At 32.1% G+C, this 21,380-nt stretch overlaps 2 protein-coding genes across 2 annotated transcripts; one reads left to right on the plus strand and one right to left on the minus strand.

The window, feature by feature from the left end:
- The first annotated feature begins 7,438 nt into the window (after positions 1-7,438).
- On the plus strand, positions 7,439-9,480 carry LOC112770136 (uncharacterized). The gene is made up of 4 exons (XM_025814548.1): positions 7,439-7,761; positions 7,822-8,027; positions 8,702-9,316; positions 9,407-9,480. The coding sequence occupies exons 1-4, from the start codon at positions 7,439-7,441 to the stop codon at positions 9,478-9,480; spliced, it is 1,218 nt and encodes a 405-aa protein (XP_025670333.1).
- A 140-nt stretch (positions 9,481-9,620) lies between these two features.
- Positions 9,621-10,929, minus strand: LOC112770137 (serine/threonine-protein phosphatase 7 long form homolog). The gene is made up of 3 exons (XM_025814549.1): positions 10,924-10,929; positions 9,981-10,339; positions 9,621-9,852 (listed from the first exon to the last, which is right to left on the minus strand). Exons 1-3 carry the CDS (start codon positions 10,927-10,929, stop codon positions 9,621-9,623), a joined length of 597 nt encoding a protein of 198 aa, XP_025670334.1.
- Positions 10,930-21,380: the final 10,451 nt, after the last annotated feature.

The raw sequence follows: 21,380 nt of genomic DNA on the forward strand, positions 1-21,380 counted from the left end.
GTGTAGATTTACTTTTCTTGTAATTTTACTATGCTTTTCTTTTATGCCTTCCAAGTATTTGATAAAATGCTTGGTTGGATTTTAGAGTAAAATTGTATGCTCTTCGCTTGGGAAGGTAACTTAGGAACTCTTGAGTTACTAATATCCAAGTGATTGACGATTGGGAGCCATTAACGTTAGACCTCACTAATTGAATTGATGGAGAACTAGGACTTATGGACTTGGATTGATATAGCTCACTTGACTTTCCTTTACTACTAGTTAGAGGACGACTTAGTAGGATTGATCCTTGCCAATTCTCATGTTGTGGTTAGTGATTAGGATAGAGATCCTCGACCACCAAACCTTGCCAAGACCTTTTTAGTTATTAGTTTACTTCTTTATCATTTATCTTTCATGTCTCTTATCAAAAATCCCAAAACATACCTCATAACCAACAACAAGGCACTTTATTGTAATTCCTAGGGAGAACGACCCGAGGTTCCAATACTTCGGTTTATAAATTTAGGGGTTTATTTTAGTGACAAACAATCTTTTGTATGAAAGGATTATTGTTTGGTTTAGAAACTATACTTTACAACGAGACTTCATTTGTGAAATTCTAAACCGTCAAAAGTCTAATCATCAGTTCATAATTGGGAGGTGGTTCATCTTGGTAAGGGTATGGAGGTGATATATATGGGATTGATGGTTCTTGAGAATATTGATGTTGGAATGGTGGTGGTTCGAAGTATGCTTCACATGGTTGTTGGTTTGGTGGATGTAGGATAGGATCATATGGAGGTGTTTGGTGGTATGGGGCTTGTGAGTAAGGTTGTTGAAAGCTATGTTGAGGAGGAGGATTATAGGTATATGGTGATTGTGGTTGACAATCACAATGAGGGTTACCAAATCCAGAAGTTTGGTATGCATTAGGAGTTGGATTATACCCATAAGAAACCGGAGGAGGTTGATGCCAAGAAGGGTATCCATATGCTTGAGGCTCCTCCCACCCTTGATTTCTAATTCTGTGATGCAATCCTTCATTAAAGCTTCCGTTTCCTACAACATAGTTTGAACCAAACTCATAGCCAAATTGATGAGTATTCATAGTGAAAAGGTGAAACAAAAAACAAAAAACCAACAAGGAACAAAGAAAAAAAATCCTAACTACCTATTCCAATAAGCAAACCAACAAAAAGCAAACTATTCGCAATATTCACATATGAATAATAACCAATAACAGCACACATTGCAATTCTCCGGCAACGACGCCAAAAACTTAACACAATAATTATCAAGAGTTAAAGCCTATTACGTTATCTTCAACATCGGAAGAAAGTCAAATATGCCTAGTTAATCCCAATCCATAAGTAATGTCAGTGGAAACAAGATTAACTAACAACTCTAGATCACCAATCTAAATTGGGTATTAATAACTCAAGATTGCTTAATTTCTCTTTCCAAGCTAAGAATGTTCAAAAACTACTCTAAACCTAAACCAAGCATTTTATCAAACACTTGGAAGGCATAAAAGAAAAGCATCATAAAATTGTAATAATAATAAAATCTACTACTACCAAATGAAAGAAAATAACAATAATAACTCAAGCAAGCGAGAAAAGAACATAAAACATCAAATTGCATTAATTGAAATTAAAAGTAACAGGAGTTCATGAACATAAAAAGTGGCATAAAAGAGAAATTAACAAGAAGAGCTAAGAAAACAAAGATGTAATAATAAGAAATTAGAAGAAAAACTAATTGAAAACAAGAAATTAAATCTAAATCCAAGATGAAATTAAATTAAGAACCCTAATTTCTAGAGAGAAGAGGGAGCTCCTCTCTCTAGAACTAACCCAAGGCATGTTTTCTACCCTACACTAATTGCTCCCCCTTGATCCATCTTGAATTCAGCCTATAATAGCTTCAGAAATGAGTTGGATTTGGGCCTCAATGGATCAAAAATTGCCCCCCAGCATATTGTCTTTAAGTTGGTCACGTGCCGCTTGTCACACGTACGCGTGGGTGATGCGTGCGCCTCGATTGGCAAAATTCCCTCTCACGCGTATGCGTGGATGATGCGTGCACGTGGCCATGAATCCACCAAATCCTCATTTCGTCATGAATTCTCCACCTTGCATGCTTTTCTCTTCACTTGTTCCATCCAATCCTTGCCTTATAAGCCTGAAATCACTCAACAAACATATCATGACATCGAATGGAATTAAAGTGAATTAAATTTAGCTATTTTAAGGTCTAAAAAGTATATTTTCACTCTTAAGCACAATTTAGGAGAAATTCAACACAAGCATGGTATTTCGTTGAATAAATGTGAGATAAGTTGATAAAATCCACTAAATTCAACACAAGATAAACCACAAAATTAGGATTTATCACCTTACCTCCGTACGTATGAAATGAAAACATCGAAAACTCCGGAAAAACTTTTTGACCGAGCTGCTGAAGAAGAAAACATTAGAAATCCTCTGTGCCTCCTAGAACACCAATTGGCCAAACTTAAAGAGAAAGAAAGTTACGTCATCGTCAACTTCTACCGAACAAAAGTAACACCAACATGTAGAAAAAAAAGATACAAACACTTTTATAAAATTATATTTTTTAATGGAATTACAGATCACAAAAAATCGAAGCCAGAAAATGATGGGAGGTCACGATTCATATAAGAGCACTCTCGGTCTCTCTCTTTTTTTCAAGCTCAATTTGGTGGTGAATGAAGTGAAAAGGAAGACGATTAGGGGCTAATAGTAATGAATGAAAATTTGTAATGGTTAAGGCATCATTAGGTGTCATGTATATATATATATAAAAGTCACGTTTCATTTTCTTTCTTTGTTCCATAATCGCTTCGGCCAATTGAACGGAACTAATGGCAATGATAGTGATTAGTGATAATATAGTGGTTAGGTGTAAAGTTCTAGAGCTACTGAATCAGCGATTTAAATTATAAATATCTTAGACGAATAATTATAAAAATTAAATATATTAAAATATAAATAATAATACATATAGAGTTAAATATATATGAGTTACTAATATAAATGACATTAGTAACTTAATGATAAAAGATATTAGAAACTCTAAGTTCATCAAAAAATATCAATAATTACTTATATCGACAAATAATGGACTTAATAATAATAATAATAATAATAATAATAATAATAATAATAATAATAATAATAATAATTTTATATTATTATTATTATTATTATTATTATTATTATTATCTTAACTCCATTATAATTATAGCATGTAAAATAAATTATTATTATAATAATAAAATTATATTATTATTTATTTTATTTTAAAATTTAAAATTGACTAATTAAAATAAAAATAATTGTTAAAAATAACATTTTTCAAAAAATATCGTGTCGGCATAAAAATTCAGGTTATTATATATACACGAATTCACTTAGAAAATATATAGCAAGTAGATGCCAAATTTTAGAATTAAAACATAATAATCGCTAATAATATATAACTTTAAAATTGAATCGCAGTGGCCGTTAATTTGCAATAAATAGTACTAATAGGCAGTCAAAAACAATAAAGAATAAAATTGGTAACCAAAACAATAATAAAATACAATTAAACCAAATGATAAACTACATAAACAGTTAAACGTGACTGATCATTAGTAGATAGTAAGTGGTGCAAATTCTTTGAACACAATAAGTAATGAAGCATAATAAATCAATAAGAGAGAAACAAATATCTCTTGAAAAATATCTTTTTGAGCATATATTACTTAATCAACCATCAAAATATTTTAAGAGATTATAACAATTTTCACAATTATTTCAATGTTCTTTTCGATTAAAATCAAACAGAACTGAGATGAGAGAGAAGAAATTTATTGTTTATAAAAAAGAAATATTAACAAATTAATAAGGAAGAGAAAGAAGAAAAAAAGTACTAGTAACAGTTCGAAGAAAAAAATTAGAGTGAGAGAAAGCGGCATTGAAACAAAAGTTTGGGAGTGAACAGATATGAAAACGCGTTCATAGAGGAGGTGGCTCCATCTAGAAATTTTTTACTGCAGTAACTACGGTGACAACGACGACAGAAACTGCAGCGGCAGTGACAGTAAAAACTGCGATGGCAACAGCAGCAACAACGACAATATAGAGTGAATAGATATCAAAACGTGTTATAAAAGAGGTGGCTCGATCCAGAAGCATTCTACTGTGATGAAAACAACAGTAATAACAATGGCGGCATAAATGACGGTAAAAAACTTAGCATTTTTATCACCATTCTCTTCTTAACTAACTCCGTTTCTCATTTATGTGAATAGAAAAAAGTAGATATTAAGGGAAAATTTTAAATTTTAATCATAAATTAATTATCAGTAGAGGTTTCATAAATTACCGTAAATAAAATATATTGTGGAGGTTTTTAAAAACTTCCACCAAAAAACTTCTTTAGCTAAACATAAATCTTGCAGTGAAAGTTAGGGTGTAATAATTTAGATGTATTGATAGTTGAACGCAAAATACAATATTTTCATAATTAATCGAATTTTAGTGATAATGTAGGGTGTAATGATTTAGATGTTAATAGTCGAACATAAAATACAATGTTTTTAGTGATAAGGTAGGGTGTAATGATTTAGATGTATTGATAATCGAACATAAAATACAATGTTTTTATTAATTGGATTTTAGTGATAGTTTGCTTGTTGATAAATTAATAAAGTGTGAAATTTAAAATTTTAATTCAAAATTCTTAATTACAGTTTTGTTATTCTGTGTGCTAAGTGTATAGGTTAAGCATATCATAAAAAAATATTTTAATATTATTTATTGTTATTATGCATTGAAAATATAAAAAAAATTATTTTTATAATAAATAATATTAAAATATTTTTTATGATATATTTAACCTATACCTTTGTTGATTGAAAAATATTTTTGATAAAAGTAAGTGAAATCGAAATGAGTCAAGTATGGTTTTTGGAGAAGACACGCGCATAAATATAAAGTTGGAAGTAATTGGTGCTGATTTGGTTTTTGATTGTTTTGTTGATCAAGTGAGTCAAATCGAGAAAAAGATTCGATTCAAAAAAAATCGAGTAAGGCCTTTGAAAGAGCCGGTCGAATAGTTGTGAAAGTGCGAAGTTAATAGCTTTTATTGCACGAGGAGATCATGGGGAATATATACAATCATACGGCGAGAACGGTTACTAAGAGCACCTCCAATGGTGAGTTCCTCTTTGACTTTTTTCTGACATATAGGAACTCTAACCATTGGAGGAGAAAAGGAGCCCGCACAAGGATCAAAGTAAGGGAGTCCCTCTAAGCAGGGACTCAAATTAACCAATAATAACTTGCCATTTGGCAAATTATTATAAAAAAATAATAATATAAAATCTGAAATAATTAAATAATTAAATAATAATTAAATTAGTAATAATTATAATAAAAATTATATTAAATAATTATATTTTTATTTAATTAATAATTTATATTAATTATTTAAATAATAATTAATTAAATAATTAATTAAATTAAATAATTAAGTTTTTATTTAATTAATAATTTATATTAATTATTTATATTATAATTAATATTGAATATTATTTATATTATTATATTAAATTATAATTAATTAAATTTACTTACATTAAAAAATAAATTTAATTTTTATACCTTATAAAATAATTTTTAGTTGAGTTGGTTATTTTTATTTTTAAAATTTAAAATGCTAATGATATTATTAAAATTAGCAGTTGTAAACACAAAACTATAAATTAGTATAATCTCGAATTATATATTGTGTATTATTATTATATATGAATTTATTTAATATTAATATCTTTTAATGATGAATTATTTTTAAATTTATAAATTTAAATAATATTATTGAAAAAAATTAATTATATTAATTTTAAGTATTTTAATTAATTAATTAAGTGGGACCACAATAGGGACTAAAGTTAGTTCCTCCTAATGGAGAAGAGATAGATGCTTTGAGTTCCTATTTATTGTTTATGATGCAAAAACTGATGTGGAGTTACTTTTTATGACAGGTGGGCCATAAACAGGAACTGGGATGAGTTCCCTACTGGAGATGGTCTAAGGGAGACTGCACTTCAAATTTGAAATGTTGTATTTAATTTTAATTAATTACCAATTAATTGTCAGTTATGTAAAATTAGCCTATAAATATTAGGAAATCTCAGTGAAGAGGGGTTGGAACTTGGAACTTTTACTCAGAAAAAAATACTCTAACACTCTCACATCCCAGAGAATTCTTGAGTTTGCAATCGAGTTACATTTTCTGTAGGGTTCCTTCCATCTTCTTCTTGCCTTCAATTTATTTTTTCTGTAAACTTAACATTTCAATTAATTTTATTTACTAAGTGTTCTTTACTTTTATTTGTTCAATTTATCCTTCTGTATTTGAATCTTTCATGTTGAAGTCCTTTTGATCCAATCAAAGACATTTTATTGTCTTCTTTTAATTTCATTATAAACTTTTTTATTTATTATTTATTTAGTTTTCAAAACTTTAATCACTAAGTCTTTTTATTAATTTATAGATTTACTTTATTTTAATTTTTAAATTTGGTCTAACCGAAGACGCTTTGATACACTTTTAGAAAATTGGTACTCGCACAGAGGAGTAGGTTTCGCTCCAAAATCATTAGATATCGAATCACTGTCGATTTGCTAAAAATCAACAAAACAACCTTTAAAGCATACGATAGTAAAATCTAATTAATTATTCCCAAACATCCTAGTTGTTGTTAAATTTATTTTAAATTAAAAAAAATAAAAATAAATTAAATATTTTTCCGACAGGCATGACGTTGGAAAACTTATTTATAAAATTTAAATTTAATTAATCAATTAACATCGATGACCTAGTTCTGGCTAATTTTTTCGGATATGATGCACGGTTTGGTGTAACGCCCATTTATGGAGGTTAGTGGTGTTTAACAAGTGTGTGACGACGGTCATCTGACGGAGGGAAATCGGACGGTTCGATTTCATGCAGGGGGTGGGGTCACAAATCGGACCGTCCGATTTATGCGCGATGATGGTGCATGCATGGAAGTCGGACTATACGATTTGTAGCATGCGGAAGAGTGTTGGTTTTTTTTGCCCAAGGAAATCGGACCAACCGATTTGAGGGCCTATTTCAAAAAATGTTGCTCACGAAAATCGGACCCAGCGATTTTGGGTAAAGAAAATTTTCTGGGCGGGCTTTCTGGTAATCGGACCGTCCGATTTTTTTGTTCTTAAAATTTCGAATGGCCATACATCCGGTCGGATGGTCCGATTTGAGTGTGGTATATATATATATAGATGCACCCACCGAATCTGAGCAGCTCATTTCATTCTTCTTCTTCGTTGCTACAACTCTCTAAATCTCTTCTTTGCAGATCTTTTCTTCTTTATTTGTAGATCTCTTCTTCTCTATTATCATGGATGATAGAGTAAGATTAAAAGTGTATTATGATGGCCATATTTTATTACAAATATCAGAAGGAGTGAAATTTGTATGTGATAATCCGTTAGATGTTATTATTCCATTCACACTGTCATTTGAAGAATTAAAAGGGGTCATATGTGAGAAGATGGATTTTGAAATATCTAGGAGAGTGTCGTGTATTCTGTATAGATATCCTATATCTGTCTTTGGTGTGTTCGTGCAATTTCAAACGAAATACGTGACCGACGAAGCGAGCATGCAAGAAATGTTTTCAGTGTATCTTGAAAGTCAGTCGCAAATGACGTTTATCGAATTGTACATCGAGTTCGAGCAATCTGCAGCGGACCGAGATATTGAATTGGAAGATTACAACAGTGATAGTGAAGAAGAGTTCGAAAGTAACTACGAGGTCGTTGATCCGGGTGGAAACGAAGATCAAGCTGACAAGGCTATGGTGGCAAATGTAGCAGATGTGGCAAATGCACTAGCAAATCAGCAGCCGTTTGTGGAGCCGAGTTTCATGCGGTCGTTGGATTTGGATGTCATGCATGCACCGGAGTATCCTCAATATGTAAATGCAGGTGCGCCATTAATTTAAATTAAGATTTGTGATAGTATGATTTGTGCATGCGTTTTGTGTTTAGGACAAATAATTAAGACAAGGGTAAATAGGCAAAATATAGCATGTAATTAGTAATTGTTTAACGTTTAATATAGTCAAATTGGTGATTGAATCAAACTGGCTCGGCCGGTTCGACCGGGGCAGACACTTGGACAGGGCCGGTCGGTTCGATCGGAGCGGCCGGTTCGACTGGACCGACTGGTTCGAATGGACCGGCAGGTTCGATCAGAGCGGCCGGTTCAACCGAAACAGCTTGGTCGACCAAAATGACCGATTTGACTGGACCGGCCATCTAGACCGGATCGGCCGGTCCTCCTAAGCAGGGCATTAGGACGGGAGTTGACGGTTCGATCGGACCGGTCGGTTGGACCGGACCGGCCGGTTCAACTGGACCAGCTTGGTCAACCAAAATGACCGATTTGACTGGACCGGCCATCTAGACCGGATCGGCCGGTCCAAATAAGCAGGGCATTAGGACGGGAGTTGACGGTTCGTCCGGACCGACCGGTTCGGCCGTTCTGACCGGTTCGATAACCGGTTCGGTTTTGAGAAGTACGTTTTCCCTTGTTCTGTGCTTATTAGTTTATTATATTATTAGTTCTGACAACTCTAAAATTTGTGATGTTATTGCAGTAAAGTTTCCCCTTATGCCGGATGGTGAATTTACTGTGGGGATGGAATTCAGTTCTAGGGAGGCAGTAATTAAGGAGATGAAAGATTATACAATCCGCAGAGGTGTAGATTATCGGGTGCATGAGTCAGAACCGACGACATTCTATGCTAAATGCACCCAGTATGGTGCAGGATGTGATTGGCTGATCACGGTGAGCAAAATGTCCAGAAAGTTCTGTTGGGAGATAAGGAGGTACAACGGTAGTCACACCTGTACTAGGGCCACCATTTCTCAAGATCATTCGAAGCTGGATTCCAACACAGTTGCAGAAGCAATAAAGCCGTTGGTAGAAGTTGACCCGTCTATTAGGGTGAAATCAGTGATTGCGGAAGTACAGTCAAAGTTTAACTACACCATTAGTTATCGCAAAGCATGGTTAGCTAAACAGAAGGCAGTGGAGTCAATTTTCGGAGGGTGGGAAGCTTCGTACGAAACCTTGCCGATATGGTTTGAGGCCATGTGTCACAAGGAGCCATCCGCAGTTGTTCATTTTGAAACAATGCCTGCGTACCAGGGAGATGACTTGGTTCCTAATATTCGTGTGCTAAACCGAGTCTTCTGGAGTTATTACCCTTGTATTAGAGCCTTCAGACATTGCAAGCCAATAGTGCAGGTAGACGGAACTCATTTGTATGGAAAGTAAAAGGGTTGTTTGTTGGTTGCAGTCTCACAGGATGGCAACAACAACATCGTGCCGATTGCATTTGCCATAGTTGAGGGAGAGACATCTGAGGCTTAGCACATTTTTCTCAAGGGTACGAAATCTGTAAGGCCGATTCTGACACTCCTAGTTATGGAACCTGACATCAAGCGAGTCGCTAACTTACATTTATGGATACAATTTAAAATACACTATTTAAAAGCGTTTAGTAATTAAATTTACCTATTTGCAATCGGAAAGATTTGAGGATTGCTTGGAATTGGCGCAATGAATGGTAGATGGATCCAAGCCCAGGCAAGCAACAGTGTCAGCGGACCATCAATCTCCTTACAGTCGACCCGAGTTGCTCTACACAATGATCTATACAGGTGTGCCAGGCAGGCCGATCCCCAGCTGAACTGTATGATCCCCCCAAAGTTACGAGTAACGGCAGAAACTTCTAGTGCACCCCTGATGCAGACTTATCTCCAAACATAACGGTCCCAAACAATAACATTATGTGGCACTTCACGTACCTCTGAATCTGGATATCATCAACCAACACTAATCGAGCTTTCAATGCTCGAAACTAAACCAACTTGATGAAACTTCCCCTGCAGTCTGACTTCATAGGTGCAACACCAAACTGGTCCAGGCATTCAGTCTCTAAAGCCTCATAACTGCTCAGTGTCGGTCCCGTAACTGGCAAATCATTCGTCGGCAGACCAAGAATTAAAGCCACATCCTCCAGTGTCACGGCACACTCACCAACCGGAAAGTGGAACGTGTGTGTTTCAGGGCGCCATCTCTCGACCAGAGCATTAACCAATGCCGACTGGCATTGGACAACTCCAATCTGTGAAACATGATAAAAGTCTGTGTCCCGTAAATACCCTTCCACTATTGGATTGTACCGATCCGGCGGCATATAGTGGTCACATTGCAACATTCGAGAACCCTAAACACAAACATAATATTAAATAATTAACAAATTAAATTTATTTATCAACTCAAACTTTCATTACCAAATAACAAGTAAAATGTATCCACAACCACAACCAATAAAAATACCTATTAAATAAAAAACTATTATACTATATACTAATACTAAAGTAACTATTCAATTATATTCTAACAACATACATACAACAATAAATCAATCATTAATCATTTATTAAATATTTATGTTATACTTATAACAAAAATAGTTAACTTAATAATTTTTAAATCATAATATTTATTTATTTTACTATTTTCCTACGAATGCTTAATCATCATAAATAAATATTATTACTACAAAAAAAAATTACTTATTACTAACAATATTACTACTTAAATGATTTTCATTATCACATGTTGATCTATCTATTAGTGTCATATTATAATAATCAATAGTTAAACCATCAGTATCGGTTATTATTATTATTATTATTATTATTATTATTATTATTATTATTATTATTATTATTATTATTATTATTATTCCTATAAATTCGGTCATAATAACTAATATTAACTCTTTAATTTATTTATCATACATACCTCCATTTTTAATAACAGTATTGTTATTATTATTATTATCATTATTTTAATTATCTTACTAATAACAATAATCACTTTATTATATTATTATAATATATAATGCTTCCTTCTAAATAATATTATTACAGTAATTTTCTAATTTCTGTATACTACTAATTTCTAAAATTATTTTAATTAGATTAAAATATTCAAACACTATTATTACATTAATTTCTAACATCATCTTCATAATAAATTACTAATCTCTAACATAATAATAACTATTATTTTAATTAAAATAAAATTTTTTAAAATAAAATAAAAACTTACATAGTTAAGATGATCAAGATAATTAGCAATGTGGAGGTCCGGACGATTAACATCTTTTACTCTTCTTCTTCTTCTCGGCATTGTTAACAAATGGTCCAATTTTTTTTCCTTTACGTTTTATGTATGAAAGGCCATGGAAGAAGCTTGTGGGGTTGCAGGGGGAGAGAGTTTGGTTGCTGAAAATGAAAGAGAATGGGGAGGGAGCGCACCAAAATCACCAAAGTGTTGCTAGTTTCACCTTGGGAGACACTTGCATGCGTGACCGTCCGATTTGTGTACCCTCCCAACCCCGAATTCGGACCGTTCGATTTTCTTGTATAAATCGGTCCGTCCGATTTCTTCATCGCAGCCGTCACATCTGCGTGAAGCACCATGGACGACTATAACGTGGTTATACACCAACGGTTCCCAATATAGAAAATAAAAAAGTGCCTAGTTCTCGTTAAGTTTATTTTAAAATAAAAAACATAAGGTACGTAAATACTAGCATCAATAACTTATTTACGAAATTTAAAATTTAATTGGTTAATTATTATCGATGACCCATCCATGGATAAAGCGATCGGTAAAGGAGCAATGAAGAATTAGATCTTGTAGGTTTGGGCAGAGGTCGATCTCGTCAGGAACTGGGAGCTGGAAGGCAATGAAGTTCTCATGATTTTGGTCGTTGTTGTCATTTTCATGCACGTTTTGACGCTCAATGTGAGTTTTGATTGACGCTACGAGAAAACCATGCAAACCACGGCGGAAGGAAGAAGGAAACAAACCCTTCGCCTTAACGTGGCTACTACGTACGTTTTTGCAATTATGAGTTTTATTTATTGTATTCTTCTTCTTTCACGACTCCTCATATAGTATGGTATGGTATAGTATAGTACTAAGAGTCAATCCCGCTACGTTACCAATATTATTTATGTCAATTTTTACCAACTCTTATTTATAATTGTGTTTAATAAAAGTATTTTTGTGGATGTATTTAATAAAAATATCTTTTTTATAATTGTGTTTAATAGAAATGTCTTTATAAATATATTTTTTAGATGTGTCTCTTTTTATATGTATTTAAAATATAATAATTAATTATTGTTGACAATAAGTTGACAAATAATATGTTCGTACCCAATACTTTTCCATAGTACTAATCTTGTTTACACCTTTTTAAATGTCTTTAATTGTATTTTTCTTCCCTGTAGACAATCATCGATCTGTTTCCTATCATCATTAATGAAATCAGCCTTATCTTTAATATGTGGGGGGAAAACTTGACGATTTATTTTATAGTTCCTCAGATAAGCTAATATATCTATAGGCAATAATAAATCTTTCATGAGAAAAATCTTCTATGAGTAAGTGGACAGCTATATTTTCATGTTTTTCTTTTATACTTTGATAGTAAGAATGTGTTTCGTTTGTATCTCATTTTCTTTTTTTTTTTAGTATTTTTTGCTTTTAAAATTTTATAGAAAAAAATTTCTATTTTCATCTCTTAATTTTTTACAAAATTTCTAAAATAGAAATGAAAATAAAAATGAAAATAAAAATAAAAATACAAGCTAAATGCATTCTAAATTTTTTACATGTAAGTTTTTATTTTTAGTGACTTATAACTTTTTTAATATTTTTCTATTGTCTAACTCAAATTTTTAGTGTTAATTATAAATTTTACGTGACCCTTACGTACTTGAGTCATATACCATTTTCTTTTGTTTTAATAATAATTATCTCCTTACTTTTTTAAAATTTATAATGAAAATCAACACATGATCACATCATAATGGATAATACTAGGGAGACTTGTCTTATTTAACATTTATTAATTATCACAACAATTAATAAATATTAAATAAGACAAATTATGACTGTTTTACCTAATTTTTTTTACTTACCAAACATTTCTACATCATAATAAGTATTTTACATAAGATGAATTTTACTTAATTAAATTGCTAACGAAAGGTTTTAAATTCTTAAAAAAAACCTCTCGTTAGCAAAGAGATAAATAATTTTTAACTTTGTAATTAAAAGATATATTCTGAGAAATCAAATAATTTAAATGTCATGTAATCAATCCAAAAAATATCTTGATTTAAATTTATATTAGATGCATTATGAAAAGTAATTTAACTTTTTTCATCATATGGAATCAATTCATAGAGTAACTTGTTTGGAAGTACGTTTCTAATAAAATACAATTCCTTTCTAAAATATCTGAACTATATTTTTTTTTGGTGACTGAACTATATTGATATCAAATTTTTATCTAATTTTTCGTTGTATGAATGTATAAAAAAGTAAAATTATTTAATAATACGGAATGACTATTGACTACTATTAAATAGCTCCTAGAAGAATGGTCTTGCTCTTTATTAAAAAAGATAAAATGACTCTATGGTAGCACAGGCTGCACAGCTACATACAGAGAAATCAAAGGTATACAATTAATAGAATTAATATCTTTGAAACTAAGAATTTACTCTTGAACCGTATATATTAATTAATAAAAAATAAAAAGATTTTATTAACGAGTATTCTATGTGAACTAATTATTAGAAAAGTAAGGAAAATTTTTTTAATAAGAATTTGTATTTTATATGTTTTATAGTATATTTTATAGATCATTTTTTAAAAAAAAAATATTTTATTAGTACTTTCTTTGAAACTTCTCCTAGGACAATATTTGTTAGATAGATAAACACAATATATATAAAATATTGTTTTCATGCATCTGATGCCTTCATGGTTCATGCCCAGAAAGGTGCAAGTATTTAAGATGCGCCATCAAGTTTTAAATGCAACATTTAATATCACGAAAAATAAAAATTGCAGTTGGGATAGAGGAAATGAGGAAAACAAAGATAGGAAGAAAAAATTTAAAGGGTCTTAATGTGGTTGGGTAACATTTATGTTACAAACTTAATGCTTTCCTTCTTTCTTTGGTAAACATTAAATCATCAAATTTAATGCATTTTATTGATTTTATGTGTACGTTAAAATAAAAAAGCGAAAAAAAAAATTAAATTAAAAGCAATGGATAGGCCTTTTTCTGGGTGTACCTTGCCTTTCATATATAGGAGTGTGGTGAGGTATTTAAGATGAACCATAGAATTCAGAACTTCACATTTAATAGCATAATAAAATGCTCTCCATTCATCCCTTGTCAGTCTTTCAAATGTACTTATCTAATTTCATGATTAATTTTATGTAAAATAATACTATTCATTGTCTTTTATCAAAACGTACATACCAAACCATTTATCTATCTATCTATCTATCTATCTATCTATCTATCTATCTATACTACCAACAAAAAAAAATATATTTAAAATAATATTTATTTTATGGTGATTTTAAACAATCGTCATAATATTTGAATATTACAGCGTGTTTAGTTATTGCCGTAATATTTGGTGACGATTTTAGTTATTATGACGATTTTGAACCGCCCTTATCACTTATATATAAAAACATTAGGTTTTAAGCAAGCATTTGCACGTAATTATGATTAGACAATACGTGATTGAATGAGAATGCATTTGAATGTTAGGTGTTCTTATTTCTAGGAATTTATATGCTGTATTTATGCATTTCATTTACATTTGATTGAAGAACAGGGATTTTGGTAAGGATGTTGAAACTTGAAACATGGAAATGGACCCCTAACTCATTAAGATTTTGAAGAACAAGAATTCTGGTAAACATGCTTTCAGTTGATATTTGTTGTGATTCTTACTGCTTGAAACATTGACACTACCACTCATCTCCTAGTATTTCTAAGGAAACCTACCATGTGATGTTGCATTTGAGATTTTTGAAATAGGTGCAATTGCAACAGGTGCAGGAGTAATGGCTGCTTTTGAAACACTAGTAATTAGTTGATTTATGTTATTAAATTTTAGATGATTAGTTTGTTAATTAGCTGATTTAGTAGTTGGTTTTAAATTTGGATTTTTAATTGACTGCTTTTGAAACACTAGTAATTGACTGATTGTTGGTTACGTTTCTAATATCTATGGTGCAAACCTCTAAAATAAGTAAATAACACAAACCTGATTGAAATAACCGGTTTGGTTTTGTCTTGTTTTTAAACTGATTCCATAATTGGCTTGCTCTTCCTCTCACGGTTTGCTACTTTTAAACTCTGTCTCTTTCTCTCAATGAGTTCTAATGCTCAATCTTTAATCAGAATTGAAATGATTTCTCTAGTAATCTTTCTCATTAGTTGTGAGTTTGAAAATGTTTCTTGCAATTTCTTGTCCATAAAGTGTTTGTGTTATTATCTCTGAGTCTAATATATTTTTCGAGGAGCTTATGATTTATGTATTTCTTATGCTTAGGTCGTCATTCATTCACTTTAGTCTAATATATATTGCTGTAAATTAAACACTGTCTAGATGTATCAATTCTATTTTCATAAAGAATGGGAGAAAGCGTGTGGATGGTCAGTGCAAGAATGTAGATAAATATGCCTTTGACCAGGGAGATTGCTTTCATTCTATACTTTTCTGATTATAGGTTAATAAAACCAAGTGATTTTGAAAATGCAGGTCCAAAATCGTGACAATATAAGATACAATGGAACAATTCAAGGCTTAAAATATATATGGAGAACAGAGGGTTTTAAAGGGATGTTTAAAGGAAATGGAACTAATTGTGTCCGTATTGTCCTAAATTTGCCAGTGAAGTTCTTAAGCTACGAGGAAGCACTTCTCTTTGGATCACTCCATCATGCATCTGAACATTATTAGAACACATCTGAGCATTATCATGAATCTACTTAATATTGAGTCTTTACATGTTAATCTGTCGATACTTTTTATAAAAACTTAAAACTTTTCCATTAAGAAGATAATAAGACATATTCACATTCTTAATATTAATGATACATTATAGTATTACATGTAAGACCAATTGTTAAACCTACCCTTCTGAAAAAAAGTTTCAACTAACAAGGCGAGGAGAAAATAAATTCTAACAACCACTCAACTTGCAAACAAATTCTTCTATGCTTCGGCAGCTTCACAATAAACCTGTACCTGTAACTGAAAGGGGTGAAAAGAGGAGATAAAAATTGGGGAGTCTTTAGTAAGGTTGGGGTAGCAATTAAGTTCATTTTATTATTATTAGCCAGCTGCAACTAACAACAGGACACATACAAATATAAATAATAAAAGAACACAGAAGTCAATCAATCATACAACACACATAATTATAGAGTTACAAAGCACAGAGATATGCGCAAACAAGCATGATGCATGTCTAGTCCTATGTAGTCCATGAGCTCATTGTCGGTTGCCTACCCGCTCTCGATATTACCCGGGTACAAATCCCAAATATGGTTTTCTAGATGCATACAATGTGCATATAAGTCTTACGGCTAGGTCGCATACAATGTGACTTTTAAATATGTTGTAATATGCTTACATCTGAAAAATAGTTCACAATGTATGGGTGTCCCCACTATATATTTGACACTAAGGCCCAAACAAGATTGCATATGCTCTCCTATGGCTTAAAGTCTTTTTAACTTTGCCCTCTACTCTCCTGTGGTAAAGATCCTTTTATTTAATACATTCTTTTCTTTTCTATTCTCCACTTTCTTGTGGTAGAGGTTCACTAGATTCTTTTAATCTTTACTCTCTGCTCTCCTATGGCAGAAGTTCTTTAGATTCTTTTAGTCTTTGCTCTCTACTCTACTGTGATAGAGAGATTTCTTTAATCTTTTTCTTTCTTTTTCTTTTATTTCTTCTTCTTTTCTTTTTTATCATTCCACAATATAAAATATCTTTGTATTATTCCCTCGCCTTTTCCTAAGTGTCTTATGGAAAGAGAATCAAAGATTCGTAATTTAGATTTGTCTTTCTAAATATTTTAGGACAATTTTCTGCTTATTCTTTTATTATATCATAAATAAGATAATATCTATTAAATGAAATACTAATATATAATATTGATACAAGTAATCTAGCATTAATAATAAAAGAGTATTAGAATTATTATTTTTTTGTTAAAACCTGTTTATTAATGTCCTATTCTTTAAGCTTTTAAGAATTATATTCTAACTTCAAACTTTTAAATATTTTACTTTTTAACCCAACATTTTATAAAATTACTAATTTTAACTTCATATTTATAAAAATTACTAATTTAATTTCATATTTCTAGAAATAACCCGGAACTGTTATAAAAAATCCGGAACTTTTATATTTTACTCAAAATACTCCCAAAACTTATATAATTACTATTTTTACCTCGATCTTTTATCAAATTATACTTTCATATTCAAAAATAATATTCGTGTTGGTGACAAACACTCTTTCAAAACCAAAATCTTCTCTTGGAATCTTTCAAAATATATACTTGATTTTAAATCCGTTTTCGAACTTTTCGGTTACAGATTTTTCACAACTTTTAATTTAATCTCTCAGACATTAAATCTCATCAATTTCTAACATTCCTCAACAATAACCCAGTTCCCAATTTTATCAAACGATTCGGTTCCTGCTGGCCTTATCATGGCCGAACCATGAATTCCAAAAATTCAACAATATATACAAAATCTCAACAAAAATTCAATGAAATTCAATTAATAATTGATGTAAGGTTAATCGTTGGTTTAGAATTTTTCTTCTCAATAAGAGAATCGCTTCGTTGCAAGTATAGTTCCAAGCCAACAATCGACCCACATCAAAGTTTAATTTTGTTTATCACGAGTGCAAACCAATAAAAATACTGAGAGTATTAGATATCGGGTCGTCTCTCAAAGGAATTGCAATGCGGTATGTGTGTTATCGGTTATGAGGTTCAAGGGGATTTGCATATGAGAAGACTAAAAAGTGGCATTCATGGTAAGGATTGAGAATAAAGGTTTTCTATCCAAGTCATTAATCATGATACAATGATTACCAAGAGCTAAAGCCTATTACGTTATCTTCGCATCAGAAGAAAGTTAAATATTTCTAGTTAACCCCAATTCATAAGTAATGTTAATGAAAACAAGATTAACTAACAACTCTAGATCACCAATTCAAATTGGGTATTAATGACTCAAGATTGCCTGATTTCTCTTTCCAGGCCAAGAATGCTAAAAAATCTACTCTGAAACTAAGCCAAGCTTTTTATCAATATGTGCATAAAAATAAAAGCATAATAAATTGCAAGAAATATAAAATCTAAGGCTATAAATTGCAAGAAAATATTAATAGAAATCTAAATAAACATCAAAGGAACATAAAACATGAAATTACATTAAAAGAAAATGAAAATCAACAAGGGTGTTCATAAAACTAGAGTGGCATAAAAGAGAAATTAACAAGAGAATCTAAGAGAATAAAGACAATAGAACATGAAAATGTAAATGAAACTACACTAAAACAGGAATTAAAGAATGAAATTAAAGAGAAAATTAACCTAAGAACCATAATTCTAGAGAGAAGAGGGAGCTTCTCTCTCTAGAAAACTACCCTAAAACATGTTTCTAACCTAATCTAATTTCTCCCCCCTTGTTCATTCTTGAATTTGGCCTCAAATACTTCAGAAATGAGTTGGATTTGGGCCTCAATGAGCTCAAAAATTTCCCCCAGCGTGTTCCTTTAATGAGGTGGTGCACAGAATTGAACTCCACACAACTGAACCGGCAAGTGCACCGGGTCATCCAAGTAATGCCTCAGGTGAGTGAGGGTCGAATCCCACGGAGATTGTCGGATTGAGAAAGCAATGGCTAACTTGTAAATCTTAGTTAGGCGATTAGAAAAGATGGTTGTTTATTGAAAGCATAAACAAAATTGTAAAGAACGAAATACCAGATTGATATGAAAATAGTAATAAAGATTCAGTTAAGGCTTCGGAGATGCTATTTCCTTCCGGTTAACTTTTCTTACTGTCTACTTCAATAACGGATGATTCATTCAATGGCAGCCGTAAGTGACTTACTTATGTCCTCTCATCAAGTTAATCTCTTCTAAACAACAGCAGTCCACCATATCTGAGTAACTCATGTCCTCTCATCAAGTTGACTCATGGCTTCTCACTGTAGTCGAGGATGAAGCTCTAAGCAATCCACTCCCCCTCGCGATCCTACTCAAAATGCCACAGATAAGGTTGGATCTTCCAGATCAGAGAGTGCTGCTTCTTTGACTCTAGCCTTAGCACCACAGAGACCTCAGTAACCCACGGTCATCAGGATTTCATGTCACGTACCCAAAGTTACCCAGGTACTCTCTTGGAATCCGCAATGCATTCTCTAGCTTTAGTTCAATGCTATCTGGGTCAGGACTCGCACGAAACCCATGTAGAACAAGGATGAATGTCACGGTTCACCCCCAATTCATTGAGATTGAAGAACGAGAATGCATAAGAGAATAAAATCAGACATATTGAAATATAAACAGTAATATTAATAATCCATGAGAATCGGAAGAGCTCCTAACCTTAACTTACGAGGTTTAGTTGCTCATAGCTTACACAAAATAGTTGTGAAAGGTTTGAATAAGCTAAAATAACTCTAACAAGGGTGATCTTGTTCTATTTATACTATTCTAATAATGAAAAGAATACAAAAATATGATAGACTAGACTTAGAGGTGCAAAAATCCACTTCTTGGACCCACTTGATGAGTGTTTGGGATGAGCTTGTGATGAATTTATGTGTTGAGAATCCTCTTGGGGCATTGGACACCAGGCTTGCTCCCTTTTGGGTGTCCAAATGCCATCTTGGTCCTCTTGGGCCATCCAAACACCAGGCAGGGGGTCAGTGGGGCATTCAACACCCATTTTGGGCCATCCTTTACAAAGATAAGTATGGACCATTATATATTGCTGGAAAGCCCTATATGTTAGCTTTCCAATGCCATTGAGGTCACGTCAATTGGACCTTGGTAGCTCCAGAAATGCTCATTCAAATGCACGGAGGTCAGAATCTGACAACATCTGCAACCTTTTCTCTGTCTCTGAATCAGGCTTTTCCAAAACTTGCCAGAATCACCAAAAAATCACCTAAAAACATAAGAAAAAACAAAAACTCAAAGTAGCATCCAAAAAGTAATTTTTGCACAAAAACCTACTAAAACTCAATAAAACTTAACAAAACATAACCAAAAGACTATGAAAATAATGCCAAAAAGCGTATAAAATATCCGCTCATCAGAACGCTAAACTTAAACTGTTGATTGTCCCCAAGCAACCAAAAACAATATAAGATAAAAACAGAGAAGAGAAGGAGACAATAAATCTCAGAGTTTTCAATGAAGCTTAGTTTCAATTAATAAGCGGGGCTAGTAGCTATGTTACTTCTGAATAGTTTTGGCATCTCACTTTCCTTTGAAGCTTAGAAGTATTGACATCTTTAGGAACTCAGAATCCAGATGATATTATTGATTTTATTAGTTTAGCTTTTCTTGATTCTTGAAAATAGCTTCTTTTTTAGCCTGGCCGTGACCTTAAGCATTTTGTTTTCCAGTATTACCACCGGATAGATAAACGCCACAGACACTTAACTAGGGGAATCCTTGGATTCGACTTTTAGCTTTGCTTAAAGTCCTAGATAGTGGTGTCCAGAGTTCTTAGGCACACTCTTTTGCTTTTGGGATCACGACTTTAACTGCTCAGTCTCAAGCTTTTCCACTTGACACCTTCACACCACAAGCATTTAGTTAGGGAAAGCAGCTCATTTGAACTTTTTGGCCAAGATTTTTGTTTCCTTAGACGCTCCTAACCATTGATACTCAAAGCCTTGGATCCTTGCTCTTGCCTTTTGGTTTTAAGAGCTTTTGGCTTTTTCTTTTTCTTTTTTTTTTGGTTTTGCATCATTTTCTTGCTTCAAGAATCAATATTTTTTGGATTTTTCAGATCACCAATAATACTTCTCCTTTTTCATCATTCTTTCAAGAGCCAACACACTTTAGTCCAACATCAAATATGCATTGTTAATTCACGCATTCAAAAAGTAAAAGCAAGGCCACCACATCAAATAATTGGACTATTCTTATTATATAACTCGAAATTATGTATCTCACTTTTCTCTTTTTCAAATAAATTTTTTTTAAGTATGGTGAGAGATATATGGAATATTTCATAGCTTAAGACAAAACAAAAAGATAATCATGCACTAGAAACAGAAAACTGACCACTGTCACAGAAGCACCCAAAGATGT

The sequence above is a fragment of the Arachis hypogaea genome, chromosome 18 (genome assembly GCF_003086295.3).
Source record: "Arachis hypogaea cultivar Tifrunner chromosome 18, arahy.Tifrunner.gnm2.J5K5, whole genome shotgun sequence".
Classification (NCBI taxonomy): domain Eukaryota; kingdom Viridiplantae; phylum Streptophyta; class Magnoliopsida; order Fabales; family Fabaceae; genus Arachis; species Arachis hypogaea.